This window comes from Micropterus dolomieu, linkage group LG10 (genome assembly GCF_021292245.1).
Source record: "Micropterus dolomieu isolate WLL.071019.BEF.003 ecotype Adirondacks linkage group LG10, ASM2129224v1, whole genome shotgun sequence".
Lineage (NCBI taxonomy): Eukaryota > Metazoa > Chordata > Actinopteri > Centrarchiformes > Centrarchidae > Micropterus > Micropterus dolomieu.
In genome coordinates, this window is record NC_060159.1 from 5,340,405 (window position 1) to 5,356,319 (window position 15,915).

Below are 15,915 nucleotides of genomic sequence, written 5' to 3' on the forward strand. Positions count from 1 at the left end.
ACCATTACATGTCTTTCAGCTGCTTGTGAAGAGTCTCCTACCCTTCTTCTCAACATTTTGTAAATCACAACAAGCAGGATTAACAGGTTTATCACCACTATTGTCAGTGCAGGGATCACAAATGCCAGTAGAGCTTGGGATTTATCCCAGTTGAGCCAGCAGACCCCAGCGTCTCGGATGTACGCATTTTGGGGTGCAGTTACAGCTATAGTTATGACAGCGATGATGAGAGGGCCCCCGTAGCCTAGAGAGAATCCAATAGCCAACATAGATGTTTTAGACAAACCCCCGTCGAAGACACTGACTGTGCGGTAGAACAACAGCAGAGCTGAGGCTAACATCCAGAAGAACAGGGCAAGGTAGAAAAAATGGATAAAAAATGTAGCCGCAGTGCATGCTGATTGGTTTACTGTCTTTGCATCTGAGATGGCGGCCCCAATAATGAACCAGATGTCGGCAATCAGGAGAGACACAGCGATGTTCACAATGGAAACATGACGCAAGTAAGATGTGGTGTTCCTTCTTATTTTTCTCCAGATGATAGCTTCAATAATGAGGCATATGACCAAGGAAGCCATAGATATGCCAACTCCAATGTAGGTAATGTAATCCAACACAATGTCAAATATGGTGTTAGGTGACATAAGGATAGAGAACGAGGTCAGGTGGTTGCAGTTGCAGGTGACGTTGGTGTTGTTGGATACCAACACGCAGCCCCCATTGTCCCATCCCCCGAGACCACTGAAGAGGCTGAAGTTCCAGAAAACACACTGAGCGTTCCCCAGAGTATTGTTTATAATATCAAATGTGAACGAAACATTATCGACGGTACCACTGGACTGAACAAGTACGACTCTCCCGTTGATGACGTAGATGGATGAATTTCCTTTGTCTCTTGCAGGGAGCACATTATCCATTGAGGCAAATGTTATCACAGTGATAAACTTACTTCTTCCATCAGACGTTGGTATGTCTATCTCCACAGAGGAATTAAAGTCTGCCATGAAAGTGTTTGTAAATGTAGTTTTGTTCAAGATAATTGAAGGTGTGTCAATATTGAAAGAGTCATTGGTAAGGCGACTTGTTATATTCTCAAGGGACTGCAAAAATGCTGAGCTGACACTGTTGCTTTGTGTTGCTCTGATGTTGCTGGTGTCGTTGCCATTCAGAAAGCCCCATGATGTCTTTGAGCCATTTATGGTTAGGACACCTGCAGTTAATAGGACGTCCTAAATTCAAAGGAAAGAAGATATTAGTACATGTAATATTGTATTGAAATGTGCATATTGTGTAGGACATGTACAAACTTCAGCAGACTAATTCACATACCTGCATTGAAGAATTAGTTATTGGGATATTTAGTGATGATGAAACATTGGCTACATTGTTGAGTATTTGAACAATGGCCTTAATGGTTCCCGTAGAGTTAACCACTTGGTCAGTCAAGTTGACAGTGGCAGAGCTGAGTTCTCCCAAAAATATTGGCAATGTAATGACATTCAAGTTCTGTGAGAATTCAAAGAAAACAAGCAGCAGCATTACACAGCATATATATAGCATCCTTAAAATGATGGCATGAGTCTTTGTTTGTAGAAAAACAATTGTGGTCAAATTTGATTCAATCTTTTCATGTGGCTTTTCTATGAAAAGTGCTATACAAATGAAGATTGATTAAATGATTGACTGATTGATTAGATTTTACCAACACAATACATATGACCAGCCAAGTGTTCAAGTGTTCCACTCTTAAGATTGACTTAAAAAACAAAAAAAAATTGTTACTACATTTACCTTAGTAAATATTTTTAATCCAGTGTTTTATTTTGATTTTACATTGTGATATTACTGTAAGTGTTAATTAAGATCTGAGTGCATAATCTACCACTGCCTAGACCAGTGATCACGGACCACTACAGCCGATTTATTATGGAGACTTTCTATTTTGGAGCATTTCTATTTTAACCCACGCAGCTTTTCTAGCATTTACTGTACTGGTTTAGCGGCCCAGGAAACTCACAGACCAATCGCATGTGCTTCAATTGTCTCATGTGACGCTGCTCAGCCAATCAAATCTGTGCATTCCGATGCTTGCGAGTCGAGTCCGCGAGATTCACCAGAAATGTTTTGGAAACACACAACGAATGTAAATAGCTGGCAGGACAAACTAGAGGTCACGTTTCTCACTGAACAAGAGAAAGTAGGAAATTGGTAGCTCTGTAAGAGGGAATGAAAGAGAAGAGGAGCCATTACAGCTCTTCTGGTTAAGACTATACTTCATCACTTCAAGCAAGACTTTTTATTTCATTTTTTTCAAAAAATTTAAAGTTTACTTAAATTTAAAATTTATTATTAGAGTAGTTATTATTTATTATCCCTCCAGTTTGATGTGAAAACTGAATGAAATATTATTTGATTTGACAGTCCGTTGTTGACTAAAAACATATGTTGATACAGCTATACATTATGGTACTGAGTGATAACGCAAGAAGAAGGGAAATTTTCTTTAACTGGACCTCTTTGAATTGTAATTGAATACCCCTGGCCTAGACTAACCATTTAAATCAGAGAAAGGATGAAAAAGAGACATGACAGAGGCCAGAGTGCTAAGGGCCCAAAATCAGTAAATCCACCATTAAACTAGGTCACCTGAGACTGCTCGAGCAGGTCCTGGACAACTTGCAGGACACAGTTGTCTTGTGGTTGTTCCCATTTACCAGTGCTCCGACAAACTGCTGTCTTTGATCCCACATAGTTCGGTTCACAGGTAACATTAGCTATGTAACCATCAGTTCCACTACCAAACACGGGATCATTGCGACATGTAAATTCTAGAAAGAAAGAATTTTTTTTTTAATCACAGGAAAAATATATATTGTATAATACACTCTAATGTCTGGATCAATACTTACCCTGCTGGATAAACACCAGTGTTATACTGCTGCTATATTCCGTATGGTTTATCACTCGACAAGGGATATCCAGATTTTTACAGTCGGATATCAAAATATCTTGGGTGATGGTTTGGCCTAAACATACAAAAAAAACTCACCTTGGACAAACAGTATCAACATTCACTCACTGAAAATACTATATATGTATACACATGATCTCAGATACTGTAGTATATGTAAAATGTAAAAGATTTCCCAAAAGCTGATTTGCTGTTTGGTGCTTTTTGTGATTCAGATTTACCTATTTTGCCCATAAATTCCACCTGATAGGGGCTGTTGACAGAACACTGCAGTTTCACTGTCGTTCCACCATTACACTGGACCTGTATTTTGATTGGTTCCACTTGGATCAAGGGTGTGTTTTGTAAAGTTATTTTGCTGTTGGATGTCTGTCGGAAAACTCCAAGGAAACCTTTACTGCTGTCTGTCAGCAGACATTGATAAACTCCTGAAATTAAAGATGATCATCAATTAACATCAAATCAATGTGAAGACAGTGTTGCCAAACAAATACAAAAATATATCGGATTACATCCCCATCAGATTTTAAGGGGGGCATCAACCTAAATCAGCATTCAGGTTGTGATATAGTGGGACCAACAATATCTACATCTTCCAAATGTTTTTTTCTATACGCTTTGAGTTGGAGTTGAGACTAAAAAGACTTGAAAAGTATCCATGAACTGAAATTAAATTGGTTAATTAAAATGGAGAGCTTTTCGGTTTTAAAAAATCTCAAGAGAAGGAGTCTGAATTTGAATAGATGATAACGTAACAGACAACTAAATACTGGGTCGTGTCTATTACAGTTTTTTTTTTACAACTGCTTACACACAAATTCTTTACATGTCACACGATTTATGAAACCTCTCACAAAAAAATGCAAAACCTCACCTCAAATCTCCAAAACCATAAGCTATTTCTCAGTTTTCAATTGCATAAAACACTTTTTTCAAAACACTACAAAACATTTCCATTGCTAAGACACAGAAATCTAACAGGAAGTGACATGCTTTCATAGCCACTGCTCACATGTGCAAACACTAACTGCTTAACTGATCACTAACCAATCACTGCTTTAGTATCTAGTAGACCTAGTCAAAGGTCAGATTATCTGTTTTGAACAATGGGTGCCAACAATGGACAGAGAGCAAGGGGAGAAGCAGGGGATGACCACGAGGACATGTTCAAAGAGGAAAAGTTGGAAGAGGAGGAGGAAGAGGATGAGGGCAAAGAAGAGAAGGAAGGAGAGCCTTCACTGATGAGATCAGGGCCACACTTATTGATCATGTGATCAACCACAAGTTAACAATGAGAGAAGCTGGACTGAGAGTCAAGCCCAAGTTGACTTACTTTGCAGTGGTATCCATATTTCAGAACTTCAAAAATTAGAACAAGTTGCAACAATCTAAGGGTTATTTCAGCAATACAGTTTTGTAAATTAAGTATTAATTGTTAGCAATAAAAGTAAAAAAATATACTTTTGGCTTATATATGTTTATGGGGTTTTTTTTTTGTATGCTGCTGGATACAACACTGTGCTTCTGTTACAACAGTAATGTTTGGCCAAATAAATATCTTCCATTTCATCACTGCATTGATGTTTACAGTGTATTTTCAGTACCTCTTAGTAAATTACTTTCATTCTAGAATATTGTATGAAAATGTACACATACACCTATAAAAGACAGAAGAGCTTTAGATTTAGAACAACAGTGTGTAAATGGTATATCCTATAAATTACTATTATGAAAAAAGCGTTTGCCATCTTTTGGATGTGTTTCTGGCATTTTGAACGCAGTGTTTCATTTTGAAGGACATATGAGGCATTTTGCATTTTGTGTGAGCAATTTTGGGAATTGTGTGTAGAGTTTTGAAAAAAGACATGAAACGTGTAAACAGTTGTAAAAATCTGTAATGGCTTTTCCCCGTTCTGCAGAATGGAAGGTTGACAGGCTTCAGTCATTAGGAAAATAATTTCTCTGCCCTCTATGCATTTCAACCTGTATGATCCTAATTAACTTGTGGTTTCAAGTTAGGGTTACAGTTAGCAAAAAAAAAAAGATGCAAGAATTAACATTTTAGATCTATGAATCATTTCAGCCTCAAATATTACCATGACCTGATATTTTTTTGGCATTGGTGAGACAGGCAAAACAATGGAGACAGTGTAGGTTTCTGTTTACACTGTAAGACAAATATTGCCCTCAAGCCAATCAGGGTACTGTATTCGCTCAGGTCAGAGCACAAGGAGAAAAGTCCCAAACAGCATTTGCATTGTAAATATATATATATATTTTTAAATTTCTCCCTGGACAGAAATACAAATAAGTTCTTGACTGCACCATACTGTCTCTATTTCTTACCTTCGTCAGCGCTAAAAAAATTGGTCACAGTTAAGGTTGCTACATCTTTATTAAGTGACTGGACGTGTGCACTATCTTTGGGTATTGGATTGCCGTCACGTGTCCACTCTGCAGTCCAGCTGGTAACGAAACTGAGATTCGCTGGAGGAGGGCCACATGTCATAGTCACACTCTCCCCAAAAGTTATGAAAGATGGCTGAATCGTTAGTGGGCCTTTAAAAATACAAAAGTCAGACAATTATTATACAATCATCAGATATTCCTGACATGACAAGCAATGTTCATGTGAATATTAAAAAATTTTGTGTCTCATTATGTCAAAAATTGTGTTAAACTCACCGTCAAGTATCACAGGGTATATTTTTCCCAGCTGTATAAATACCCCTGATGTTACTGCATCAATTTCCGCAACATTTATAGAGTTTGCTCTTATAGTATAGTCAACGATGGTGCTTCCACTCCTGTAATACAGAAATGAATGCCAATGAAAATACAATCACAAGCATTTATAATGTAGTTCATGTTATATCTGCTCTTTAAACTTGATGTTAACCATTAACCACTTACAAATAGGTCTTTCAAAACCACTGTATGGTTACTTGTTTCGCCCTAATGAAATATCATTCTCACCTATTATCAATCTTATCAAACCTTAAATTTCTCTGTGTTTTTAAATATTTTTTGGGGCAGATAGGACAGTTGAGATAGGGAAATGAGGGAGTGAGAGAGAGGGAACAAGCTTGAGCACAGCTCAAGTACCACGCAACTACCCAGTTGGAAAGACAAAGAGTCATTATTGATAACACACCAATCAGAAGCTTCAATAGACAGATAAAAATGGATCCAGAGAGACGTGAAGGAAAATGTCCGGGACACTGGAGAGGAGGAAGAGAAAGAGCAGTAGGGAGAGGAAGAAGAGGTGAAGGAAGATTAGGAGGGGGAGGAAAATAATCACTGGCTTGTCCCAGACCAATGACAGAATGCTGGGGCAATTTAATTTGTTGTTTGTTATGTTGTATTGTACAGTACACAAAGAAATAAAAAATGTTCAACTGTTTACATTTGTCGTTTCTATTGTTGTGGTCATCATGTGAAAAGGTTTCTGAGGCGAAGAGAACCACAAGCAACATTACTTATAACCTGTTATCGTTTTTTACTGTGTTTTAATTCATTCCTCACTTATCATTATCCATCCATCCATCCATCGTCAACCGCTTATCCTGCGTACAGGGTCGCGAGGACTTATCATTATTACTGTATCAATTCAACATTTATTCATTCTTTATCAGGTAATTTCTCTTGTTCTCTGTATGTCTTTGTAAAACACCATGTAACATGTTTTTTTAAGTGTTATAATATATAAAAATATAAATAATAATTACCCTAACCCTAACAACAACAACAACAACAACAACAACAATAATAATAATAATATCATCATTATGAATTAGCCCAATTATCACTACAGTTCAGTCAGTGTTCTTTGAAAACCAGATAACTTTTGCTGACGCTCATTTTGGTGCGCTTGTTAGGGGCTATAACCACTTTTTGGATTTTAAAACAACTTGTAAATACCCTAAGATTATCCTCTGTTGTTCTTTCAGTTAGTTAGTTCATTATTCCAGTTAGGTACTGAAAGCTTTCAGCAGCTTACAGGCTTGGAGTAATTACAGTTTTTCTCAATTGCCTAAACACAATAACTCCATTTTTCAAAAAGCACAGCCATTTCCCTAAACTCTATACACAAATCCCTTCATTTCTCATTTCCAAATCATGTGGTCATTGAGAGAACACTAACATTCAATATTGTTCACTCAAGTCAGAATAGGTTGTGCTCAATTAGCACACAGCTACCCAGGTGGAAACACAAGGAGTCATAATTGATAACACACCAATCAGAAGCTTCAATAGATAAAAGGGCCAGAGTCAGTTCATTCAAACATTTTTATATGGTGCCCTATTTGACTTTGGGCATATTTAACTTAGCTGCTTATAAAGCCACCTCAGCTAAGACCAGTTTGAGATGAACCCATAGCTCTTTGTGGCGGCACAGTGGTGCTTTGAGCTAAATTCTACCTTGCATGCTAACCACATCAATAATGCCAACATGCTTACGATGGCCATACTAACAGTTCAGATGTTGAGCAGGTGTATTCTTTATTTAATTCAGTTCTATTTATATAGTGCTAATTCATAACAAAATGTATCTTATTAAGCATCTTAACGTTTTCTAATTAGAACTAAACACAAAGTCCAGTTGAGGCTGATGGGAATGGCAGGTAGGTATTTGGTATAATTGGCATAATGGCAATCCAAAAGCTTTTGATACATTTTTATTCAAAATCACAAATGTCAACTAGTGATCTGCGGATCAATCCTAAAGTATGGATATTTCTGATATCAACATTTCCTACTCTAGGATTGATACTCATATAAAAGGATCGTCATTTGGAGTGAGTGTGTGTTTTATCAGAAGTATCTTACTGTCATCAGGATGGTCTAATTATACTCGGTTGATAGGAACTACTTTTCCTTCCGCCTGTCAAAGTCATGCTTGCGCTGCGGCTTCTGTGACAGAGCTTCTTTGAAGTGAGCTGCTGCAGCCCTTTACATTTCCCGTGATTGAATACTGACTCTGCCTGATTGTAAAAACAGTCACGTCTGGTAATAATGAGGCTGTGTGATGTGTGTGCAAAGACAGTGAAATACTTTGGCAACACCACAAGCTTCGCTAAACATCTGAGGTCTGTCACAATAATAGGGTGATGTTATGAAGCACCAGTTCTGAGCAGGATATTTTGATTATAACTAAAGAATATGACAGTAGTTTGATGTCTTGTCATTATGCAGCTATTATTTTGAATTGGTAAGGCTACAGCCCACTCCTTATTTCTCTCATAAATGCAGAAACGGGAGGGGGGAGGTCACATTAAACTAGAAATAAAATATGTAAAAAGCATTGGAATTGGTATCGGCAATACCAGCCTGGGTATTACTTGGTATTGGATCGGATAGGAATTAAGTGGTATCGCACATCACTAATGTCAACCTTAAAGGATAAGTTAAACGGTCGTCAAAGTCATTAAGATACATCATGTCGGAACCACAAATGTCTGTATGTTTTGTGCCAATCCCTCAAGAAGATATTGCACAAAAGAAATTGCATTTGACCATAATGACCTTGACCTGCTGGTGGTGCTAGAGAAAAAATAAGACGATCACCTAGGTTACGTTGTTTTTTCAATTTCTAACGCGCATTGGTCAAAACTGAACCCACTTTTTCAAAACGCTTCACACAGTCTGCTTTACCAACACGAAACAGAATGTAAACAAACAGCAGTACGTTCGAACATGCTGGACTTTTTATGGGATTTTAGCTGTGAAGATGACTGAGAAACAGCCACAGAGGGAAAGGTCTGAGACAAGTTATATGACCAGGCGAGGGGAAGACACGTGTTAACATCTGTGATAAATCTACGCGATTAGAAAGGAATGAAAACCGATGCTGAGGTTGCTCTGTTTCTGCTGGAAAGGTGACTAACGTTAGCTTTGCTGTTCCACATAAACGACAGCTTCAGTATTACAGTCTTGTCTGTCTGTTGTCATGTTATTGATGATCCCAGCTGGTTAGCTTTGTTAGCTTAGCCGCAGCGATCAGTATGTGTGCCGAAGAGGAGAAATAGGCGTGTGAACTATTTCCTATTACTATTACTATTACTATTCTAATAGAGAGAAAAAGGTCAGCAGTAAGGGTTGTTCAGCAGTAAATGTACAGCAGAAGTTACAGTGACCGGTGAATAAAGACTGCAGCTTCTCAGGACTAAAGAGGAGCTCCTATGTGTTGCTGCTAACTGTTGAATAAAGTGAAGGAGGTTAGCCCCAAAGTTAGCTTTGACTTTGGCTCTGGAGATGAACAGAAGCTCCTGTGCTTCCCAACTCTTTACAGTCACTGTATTCTTATACAAACCATTTCTAATAACTCTAGGTTTTTACTCTGTTGTGTTTTGGATGCTTCATTTGTGAGCTTACACATATTGTTTGTTTGATGATCTTTGTTCACTAATTGTAACTGTTGAAGTTCCTCTTGATAATCCTACCGATAAATAAACTAGACTCCGTATCTTTATTAGATTTAGGCTTAGAAAAGTATTTTGCTTCAATACATATTTAAATAATGTCAGGCTTGTTGTCACACCTTCTACAGTACTGCTAGAACATGCCCTCTTATTGAGGCTAACAACAAGCCATAACAGACGCTGTGGATTTTGCTATATTATAGCAGAGGAGGACTGGTTACCAAGGCAATTCGCGTTCATGAGTTTATCAACAAACTCTCTGCAGAGTCGCATAATATCCCTTTAATCTCACCTCTAAAAGTAATTCAAACCTCCAAAAACACTCTCAAAATAAACTTGACCAAACACTGGCAACAATTCACACTCAGAAAGACATTATCACTCAACACACTAACCTAAAAAACACTAACAACAGGGAGCATTATATAAATGATGATTTGTTAGGCCCAGATTAGGCTGCACTCTCCGACCAGCCTCTGTCATACTTTGCCATGGTTGATTACATGGTCTATAATTGTTGCCTGTATGACATTTGAGATTTCTCTGGGTCTTTGCCTTTCTCTGGCTCTTCCTTGTCCTCTGTACCCCCTTTCTATCCTACTCTCCCCCTCACCATGCCACCACGCACTCTAATGCCTCTTTCTCTTGCATGGGCAGACTCTTTCCCCTGTCGGTCTCTTGCATGCTCCATTTTCCACAGCTGTAACCCTGAGTCTTACCCTTGTTGTATAAATGTATTTGAGAACTGATTGGTCATGAGTTTTACCTGTCAGCTAAATTAGAAAACAGTTGCTTATTAACAGTGGCTCTAAATTGTGAAGAATTGCTAAGATGTGTAGTGAACCGACAGTGTGGATTTGGGCATTTTATATTAAATAAATTTGGACTACTCAAAATTATTCCTCTCTCTCTGGTGGGAAGAAAGGAGGGGATTTGATTATCAACCCTCTACAGACGGCTGAAGAGACCCCAACAGAAGGGGGATGGAAAGGTCGCTTTCCCTAAGTGCTATTCCTGAGCAGCCTGATAGTAAAACTGGCACCTTTGATTCCGCAGCCTGATAACGCGGTGCCTGACTGTTAAACTGACAAAAGGGACATTGACCAGCAATTAGCATTTCCCTGAACAGCCTATCAGAACTCTTCTTAAAAGGGGGCACTAAACCCTAAACTGCCCCACCGCCCCACACATGTAACCGTGACAACTATCCTTGCTCTGTGTTTCATTACCTCATCAAAGAGATCTCTTTTTTCACGCCTAGATGAGGAACTCACATCAGAGACACAGACCTGAACTCCCTTATGCAAACAAAGATTGATGTGCAAACATGATAAGCCAGGATATGCGAAAAGGAGACACAACTCCTGCCTTCTTGAGCTAAAAATATTTCATTATAAACTTTTCTCTTCAAATAATAATCCTTGCTAAGTTAGTAGTGGCGCTGCCTCTATTTGAGTAGTTATGTTACCATGTTGCTATCTGTTGTTGATATTATTGCTGAAAAGAATCTAAATAAGTTACTTTTGCAGTGTTTTAATTTTCAGCAAGGTTAAGGACACTCCTTCATTTTATGTGTAACCAATGCTTGTTCACAATGCTTTCTGACAACACCTTTAGAAATGATGATAAAAGAAATGTCATACTATACTCTATTAATTACCAGCTTGAATTTAAGGCAAAATAACTAAATTTTCCAGCTCCTGAGAAGATTGTTTTGGATTAATCTAAGATGTCATCATGTAACCTGAGCTCCCTCAAGTGTACAAAATAAGTATTACATGCCATTATTCTGAAATGATAACCTTTTAAGTTCTTTTAAACTTTATTCGTCGAGCTAACTTCACCGAGATCAGACCAAGCCACGTGGTCTCGCCAGCATAACAAAGGACAACTTAAACCTGACCCGAGACAGGGTTGGGAAGGCCCCCCACTGCAAGTTTCTTCAATAAGCCTCCCAGAGACGGACCCCCGGAGAAATTCCCTGGCAGAGAAAGCGACTGGCCGACAGCTTCAAGCTGTCCTAAACGAGAACGCACGGACTCTGCCAGTGCGAGGCCGTTTACCAGCAACCCGGCGCGAAGAAACACAAGCAGTAAGACCAAAACCCTACATTCTGTGATCAGTGACGTCCAATAGTTGTTAATCCATTTATCTTTAGTCCAGCATATGTAATCCTTAAACCCCTAGACAAATTTAACTGAGTTATTATCCAATTGCAGTCATTAGTTGCCGTATGAGTCAAATCCTCCCACAATTGAACCTCCATTCTCATTGTTTAGCCATTGTTTATTTCTCCGATGTATTTAACCACCTTTTTATATCACCTTAGTTAGTTAATAAATTCACTGTAATCAAGGAATTGTGTGTATTGCCTACTTCTAAGTCCCTGTCAAGAGAATATACCCTTTAGATATTATACTGACTGATTGATTTAAGATAATTGAGCGATTATCTTCTAACTGATCACTGGTGAATAATTGTATAATTATTAAAAGCTACCTAGAGGTCCGGAGACTCTAGGACAAATAAAAACTCTGGTGGTGCCCCGCAAAATGAGAGATTTATAGATTAATATTTCTGAATATTAAAATTCATAATTGGGTATTCTCATAAATTTATTAAAATTCATATGTAGTTTAGACATGCTACAGATGCATTGAAACTAAAGCCACTTTCACACAGTCTCCATTACCAACATGCATCTTGAAAAGTTAATCTCACCTGCAAAAGTCACTTAACCCCCAAAACACTTCATACAAGTCTCAAAATAAACTCTTTCAACCTAAACACTGGCAACAATTCTTACTCAGAAAGCGCATGATCTCACTCATAACACACTGACCTACAAAACGCTAACAATGTGCAGGCATTACATAAGGTGGTGATGTCGTAATGAGAAAAGAGTTCATGGATTTTGGAGAAAGTTGTCATTGAATGCATTTTGTGTGAAAGCAATGAAAAATGATTCACAGTTTGGTCCACATACGCTTCTGTTTCGCTGACTGAAGAGTTTTTGACTGTGAAGAGTTTTAATAATGTGACTTCAGTTTTGATCAACGCAGGTTAGCAACTGAAAAAATCTGTAAGCGGGTAGGGATTTACACAATGAACGTGTGTATAATTGCATTTGAGATAAATATAATTAAATAGTAAACAAATGCAAAGTATTTTGATCCGCAAGGCTTACTCAGTGCAGTGGACAACTGAGCTAATGTTCATATACACAGTCCTATAGTTTGACAAAGTTTAATAGTCATTTGACGCCAAAGAGATTGAGAAAAATGTTCCACTGGTACTCGACACACAATGACCCAAACCTGTAATTCATGTTCCAACCCCCTGAACAAAGTCTGCTAAAATACAAGCACATTTCCTGCTTTACACTCTAGACGCAAACATAAAATTTACTGTAAATATTCTGCTAAGATTGTCTCAATATGGTTAGTGCAGAACTGCAGGACATTCCTTTTTGAAAGTGTGTTTAACAGTTTTGGAGACATTGTGTTAGCATTTGAAAATTGTGCTGCAAATATATAGTGTTTTGCAGCTAGTGAATTTTGGAACAATGATTCACAGTTTTTGGTCTACATACACTTCTGTTTCGCTGACTATGTGAACTGTTTTGACAATGTGACTTCAGCTTTTAGCGCTCAATGTTAGCATTTGAAAACAAACTGTAATAGGATTCATCATCTGTGAACCCCCAAATATCTGCACAAACAAAACAAAACAAAATTTAGCATGGAGTGGTACATTGACCAACACTGCAGCCGCTACAGCTAAAAAAGATGTGTAACGAGCAACTTTGATGTGCAACTTTTTTGCTACTGAGGACTTTTGATTTATGAACTGTTTTTGTTGCATTTTATAGCTTAGTTGTAGTTTCAGTATTGTGCAAGGGGTATTGAATTCAATTTGAGGGTCCATAGTATAATATATGTACCCTTTGTGACATTTGGTGGGTTAAAATGTACAATTTCTTACATGTCAGGAGAGAAACCTGACGGGCACCCCAAAAAATGCCCGTAAGTCAAACTGTCAAAACATCATCAGTAAAATAAAAAGAAAATTTTGACTTACTTGAAGCCATTGATGTTGACTGATACTAGAGTTGAGATGTGCGCCTTACATTGTTCTTGAATCTGTTTGAAACAGTGACATAGCCTTCTTGTAATCAGTTCTACAGTTACATCAGGATCAAACATCACATAAATTCATATAAGAACATTGGGACAAAACTTATTGACACATCAAGACTTACAGTGTTATTAGTGTTTTTGTAAACCTCGTTTTCCGGGTTATTGTATGTAGAATCGTAAACCAGGTCCATGGTGAACGTCAAGGTCTTCACTAAAATTTAAACAATTGTCATCACAAAGAAGCACTTTCATGAGATACATAACTTCATTCACATATTCTATGTGTAATACCCTTTGGTGGTGGTGGTGTTGTCATCATTGGCATTGTTGTAGTTGTGCTGGGTAGTGTAGTCGTCGGTGTTGTTGTGTTTGCTGCTGTGGTCGGTGTTGTTGTGTTTGCTGCTGTGGTCGGTGTTGTTGTGTTTGCTGCTGTGGTTGGTGTTGTTGCTGTGGTCGGTGTTGTTGTGTTTGCTGCTGTGATTGGTGTTGTTGCTGTGGTCGGTGTTGTTATGTTTGTTTCTGTGGTCGGTGTTGGTGTGTTTGCTGCTGTGGTTGGTGTTGTTATGTTTGTTTCTGTGGTCGGTGTTGGTGTGTTTGCTGCTGTGGTCGGTGTTGTTGTGTTTGTTGCTGTAAAAGAAGAAGAATAAAAAAAAACGACCATCATACACAGTATTCACAAAACTGTTACTTTCTGCAGTGATGTCATCCTGAATTATGTCAATCTAAGTATTCTGCAATACTTGGCATCAATAAATTTTCTTTTAAATCAATACATTCTGTAGATTTTCCAACTATACTCTGTTTAACTGTATCCATTCAAACAAGCAAAATTTGTCTCATACCAGGAGATGGAGTTGGACACAATGTGATATCTGTGGAGCAACATTAGAGATTAAATTAATACATCATGTTTTTCTGCATAGGACAATAAATTCTATTTTAATCAACAATGAATGGATCACAACTATTCTGTCTCATACTTCCTGCTTTCTTACAGTGCAGACGCTTTGCTGCTTGCTCTTGCCTCTGCCTGCACTCTTTTGCTTAAACTCTGGTTTTCCCCCCCCCTGCTAGAAATCAGCAACTCTTGGATACTTTTAAATCACTGGGACTGATAAAGTAGGCTCTTGTCATACTTTTATGATCTTAGTGCTCGTCGAGTGCGGCCTATCAATAGCACTAGCCTTTACTGCAGTGACTGGAGCTATAGCTAATGCCAATTAGCAACAAGATGCCCCGCTTCTCCACGGACGACTTCTACAAACTTCTACAGAAAATTACTGTGCTGGAAACCAAGATCCACAGGTTAGAAGTGAATGTGGAAGTGAATGGATTATGACACCACTTGCTAACAAGCTAACATGATAACACACGGCTAATTAGCACCAACAAGACTACCAAGAAGCAGGAGGCCTGTGTACTGGGTAATAAATCTGAAAGTGGGAGTCCTCCCTGGAACGCTTTGGTGCAAAGTCTAAGAGTAAATCATTTCCTGGGGAAATGGGAGGACGAGTAACAGGCAGAACCCAGCGCCCTGAGATTTGTGATGCGACTGGCTGGCCTGAATTATCATCCAGGCAAAATGCCTCTTCAAACCCTGTTCTTAGTAGGACACAGCCGTGGACAGCTGTGAAAGGGAGAGTCAGCAACAAACCTCCCCATCAACCGAGTGTGCAACAGCAGAACAGATTTTCACCACTATTGCAGGACCCTGGATCTCCATCTGATGACCTGGATAACATCCCATCCTCACACAGAAGGGTAAGGACTGAGAGTAAATCAGAAAGTAAAAGGCTGCAGGGAAAGCTAACGACTGGGCCTCAAACTCTGATTGTGGGTGACGCTGCTGTAAACGACGTAAGAAGCATGTGCAGTAAGAACACCAAAATACTCTGTTTTCCGAAGGATACGGTGTCTGACTTGGCAGAAAGAATCCTGCATATCGTGGCTGAACATCCTACTGTGAAAAACATCATACTGCACATCGGGACCAATGATGTTGTGAAGCAACAGTCTGAAGTGTTGAAAGAGGACTTTAATAATCTGTTGAACACAGTCAACTCTTTGAATGCTGAGGTGGCCCTATACCGCCAATCCGAATCTTTTTAAGGCAGATGGACTTCGCCTAACAAGTCAGGAGTAAAATTGTTCAGCTCCAACCTGTTTTACTTTCTGCGTCACTCATCTGTTCCCTCTGCCAAGGACAAGAGACAAGAGGAAACTAAACAAGAAGAAGACATAACACAACACGCCAGAAACCTTGAAGGAGAGCCACCTCAGCCCCCGCCGGAAGAGAGCTCTGATCACGGGAGACATCTGAGCCAAGAGGAAGAGACTCCACCTCCCTCACTGAAAACCAACAGTGAGAATTCACCATCTCTAC

General features: G+C 38.7%; 2 protein-coding genes across 2 annotated transcripts in view; both read right to left on the reverse strand.

Moving 5' to 3' along the window:
- The window catches only part of LOC123977270 (adhesion G-protein coupled receptor F1-like), a 6,529-nt gene extending 5,068 nt beyond the window's left edge, over positions 1–1,461 (reverse strand). The window contains exons 1-2 of the mRNA XM_046059838.1: positions 1,330–1,461; positions 833–1,229 (exon numbers count right to left, since the gene is read on the reverse strand). Of these exons, the coding sequence (XP_045915794.1) occupies positions 833–1,229; positions 1,330–1,335 (403 nt within the window). The 5' untranslated portion in view covers positions 1,336–1,461. The remainder of the gene's footprint in view (positions 1–832; positions 1,230–1,329) is intronic.
- A 1,136-nt stretch (positions 1,462–2,597) lies between these two features.
- On the reverse strand, positions 2,598–13,926 carry LOC123977271. Its single transcript, XM_046059839.1, has 8 exons — positions 13,824–13,926; positions 13,655–13,743; positions 13,474–13,535; positions 5,657–5,778; positions 5,318–5,530; positions 3,193–3,399; positions 2,910–3,026; positions 2,598–2,828 (listed from the first exon to the last, which is right to left on the reverse strand). The coding sequence occupies exons 1-8, from the start codon at positions 13,855–13,857 to the stop codon at positions 2,638–2,640; spliced, it is 1,035 nt and encodes a 344-aa protein (XP_045915795.1). The 5' UTR covers positions 13,858–13,926; the 3' UTR covers positions 2,598–2,637.
- Between the last annotated feature and the right edge of the window lie 1,989 nt (positions 13,927–15,915).

Bases quoted from the DNA above. Each gene is read 5' to 3' on its own strand.
- LOC123977271 (XM_046059839.1), bottom strand. From the start codon at position 13,857: ATGCCAATGATGACAACACCACCACCACCAAAGG. The intron at 13,744-13,823 runs GTATTACACATA...TTTAAATTTTAG, and splicing joins AACACCACCACCACCAAAGG to TGAAGACCTTGACGTTCACC. The intron at 5,531-5,656 runs GTGAGTTTAACA...GTATTTTTAAAG, and splicing joins ATACCCTGTGATACTTGACG to GCCCACTAACGATTCAGCCA.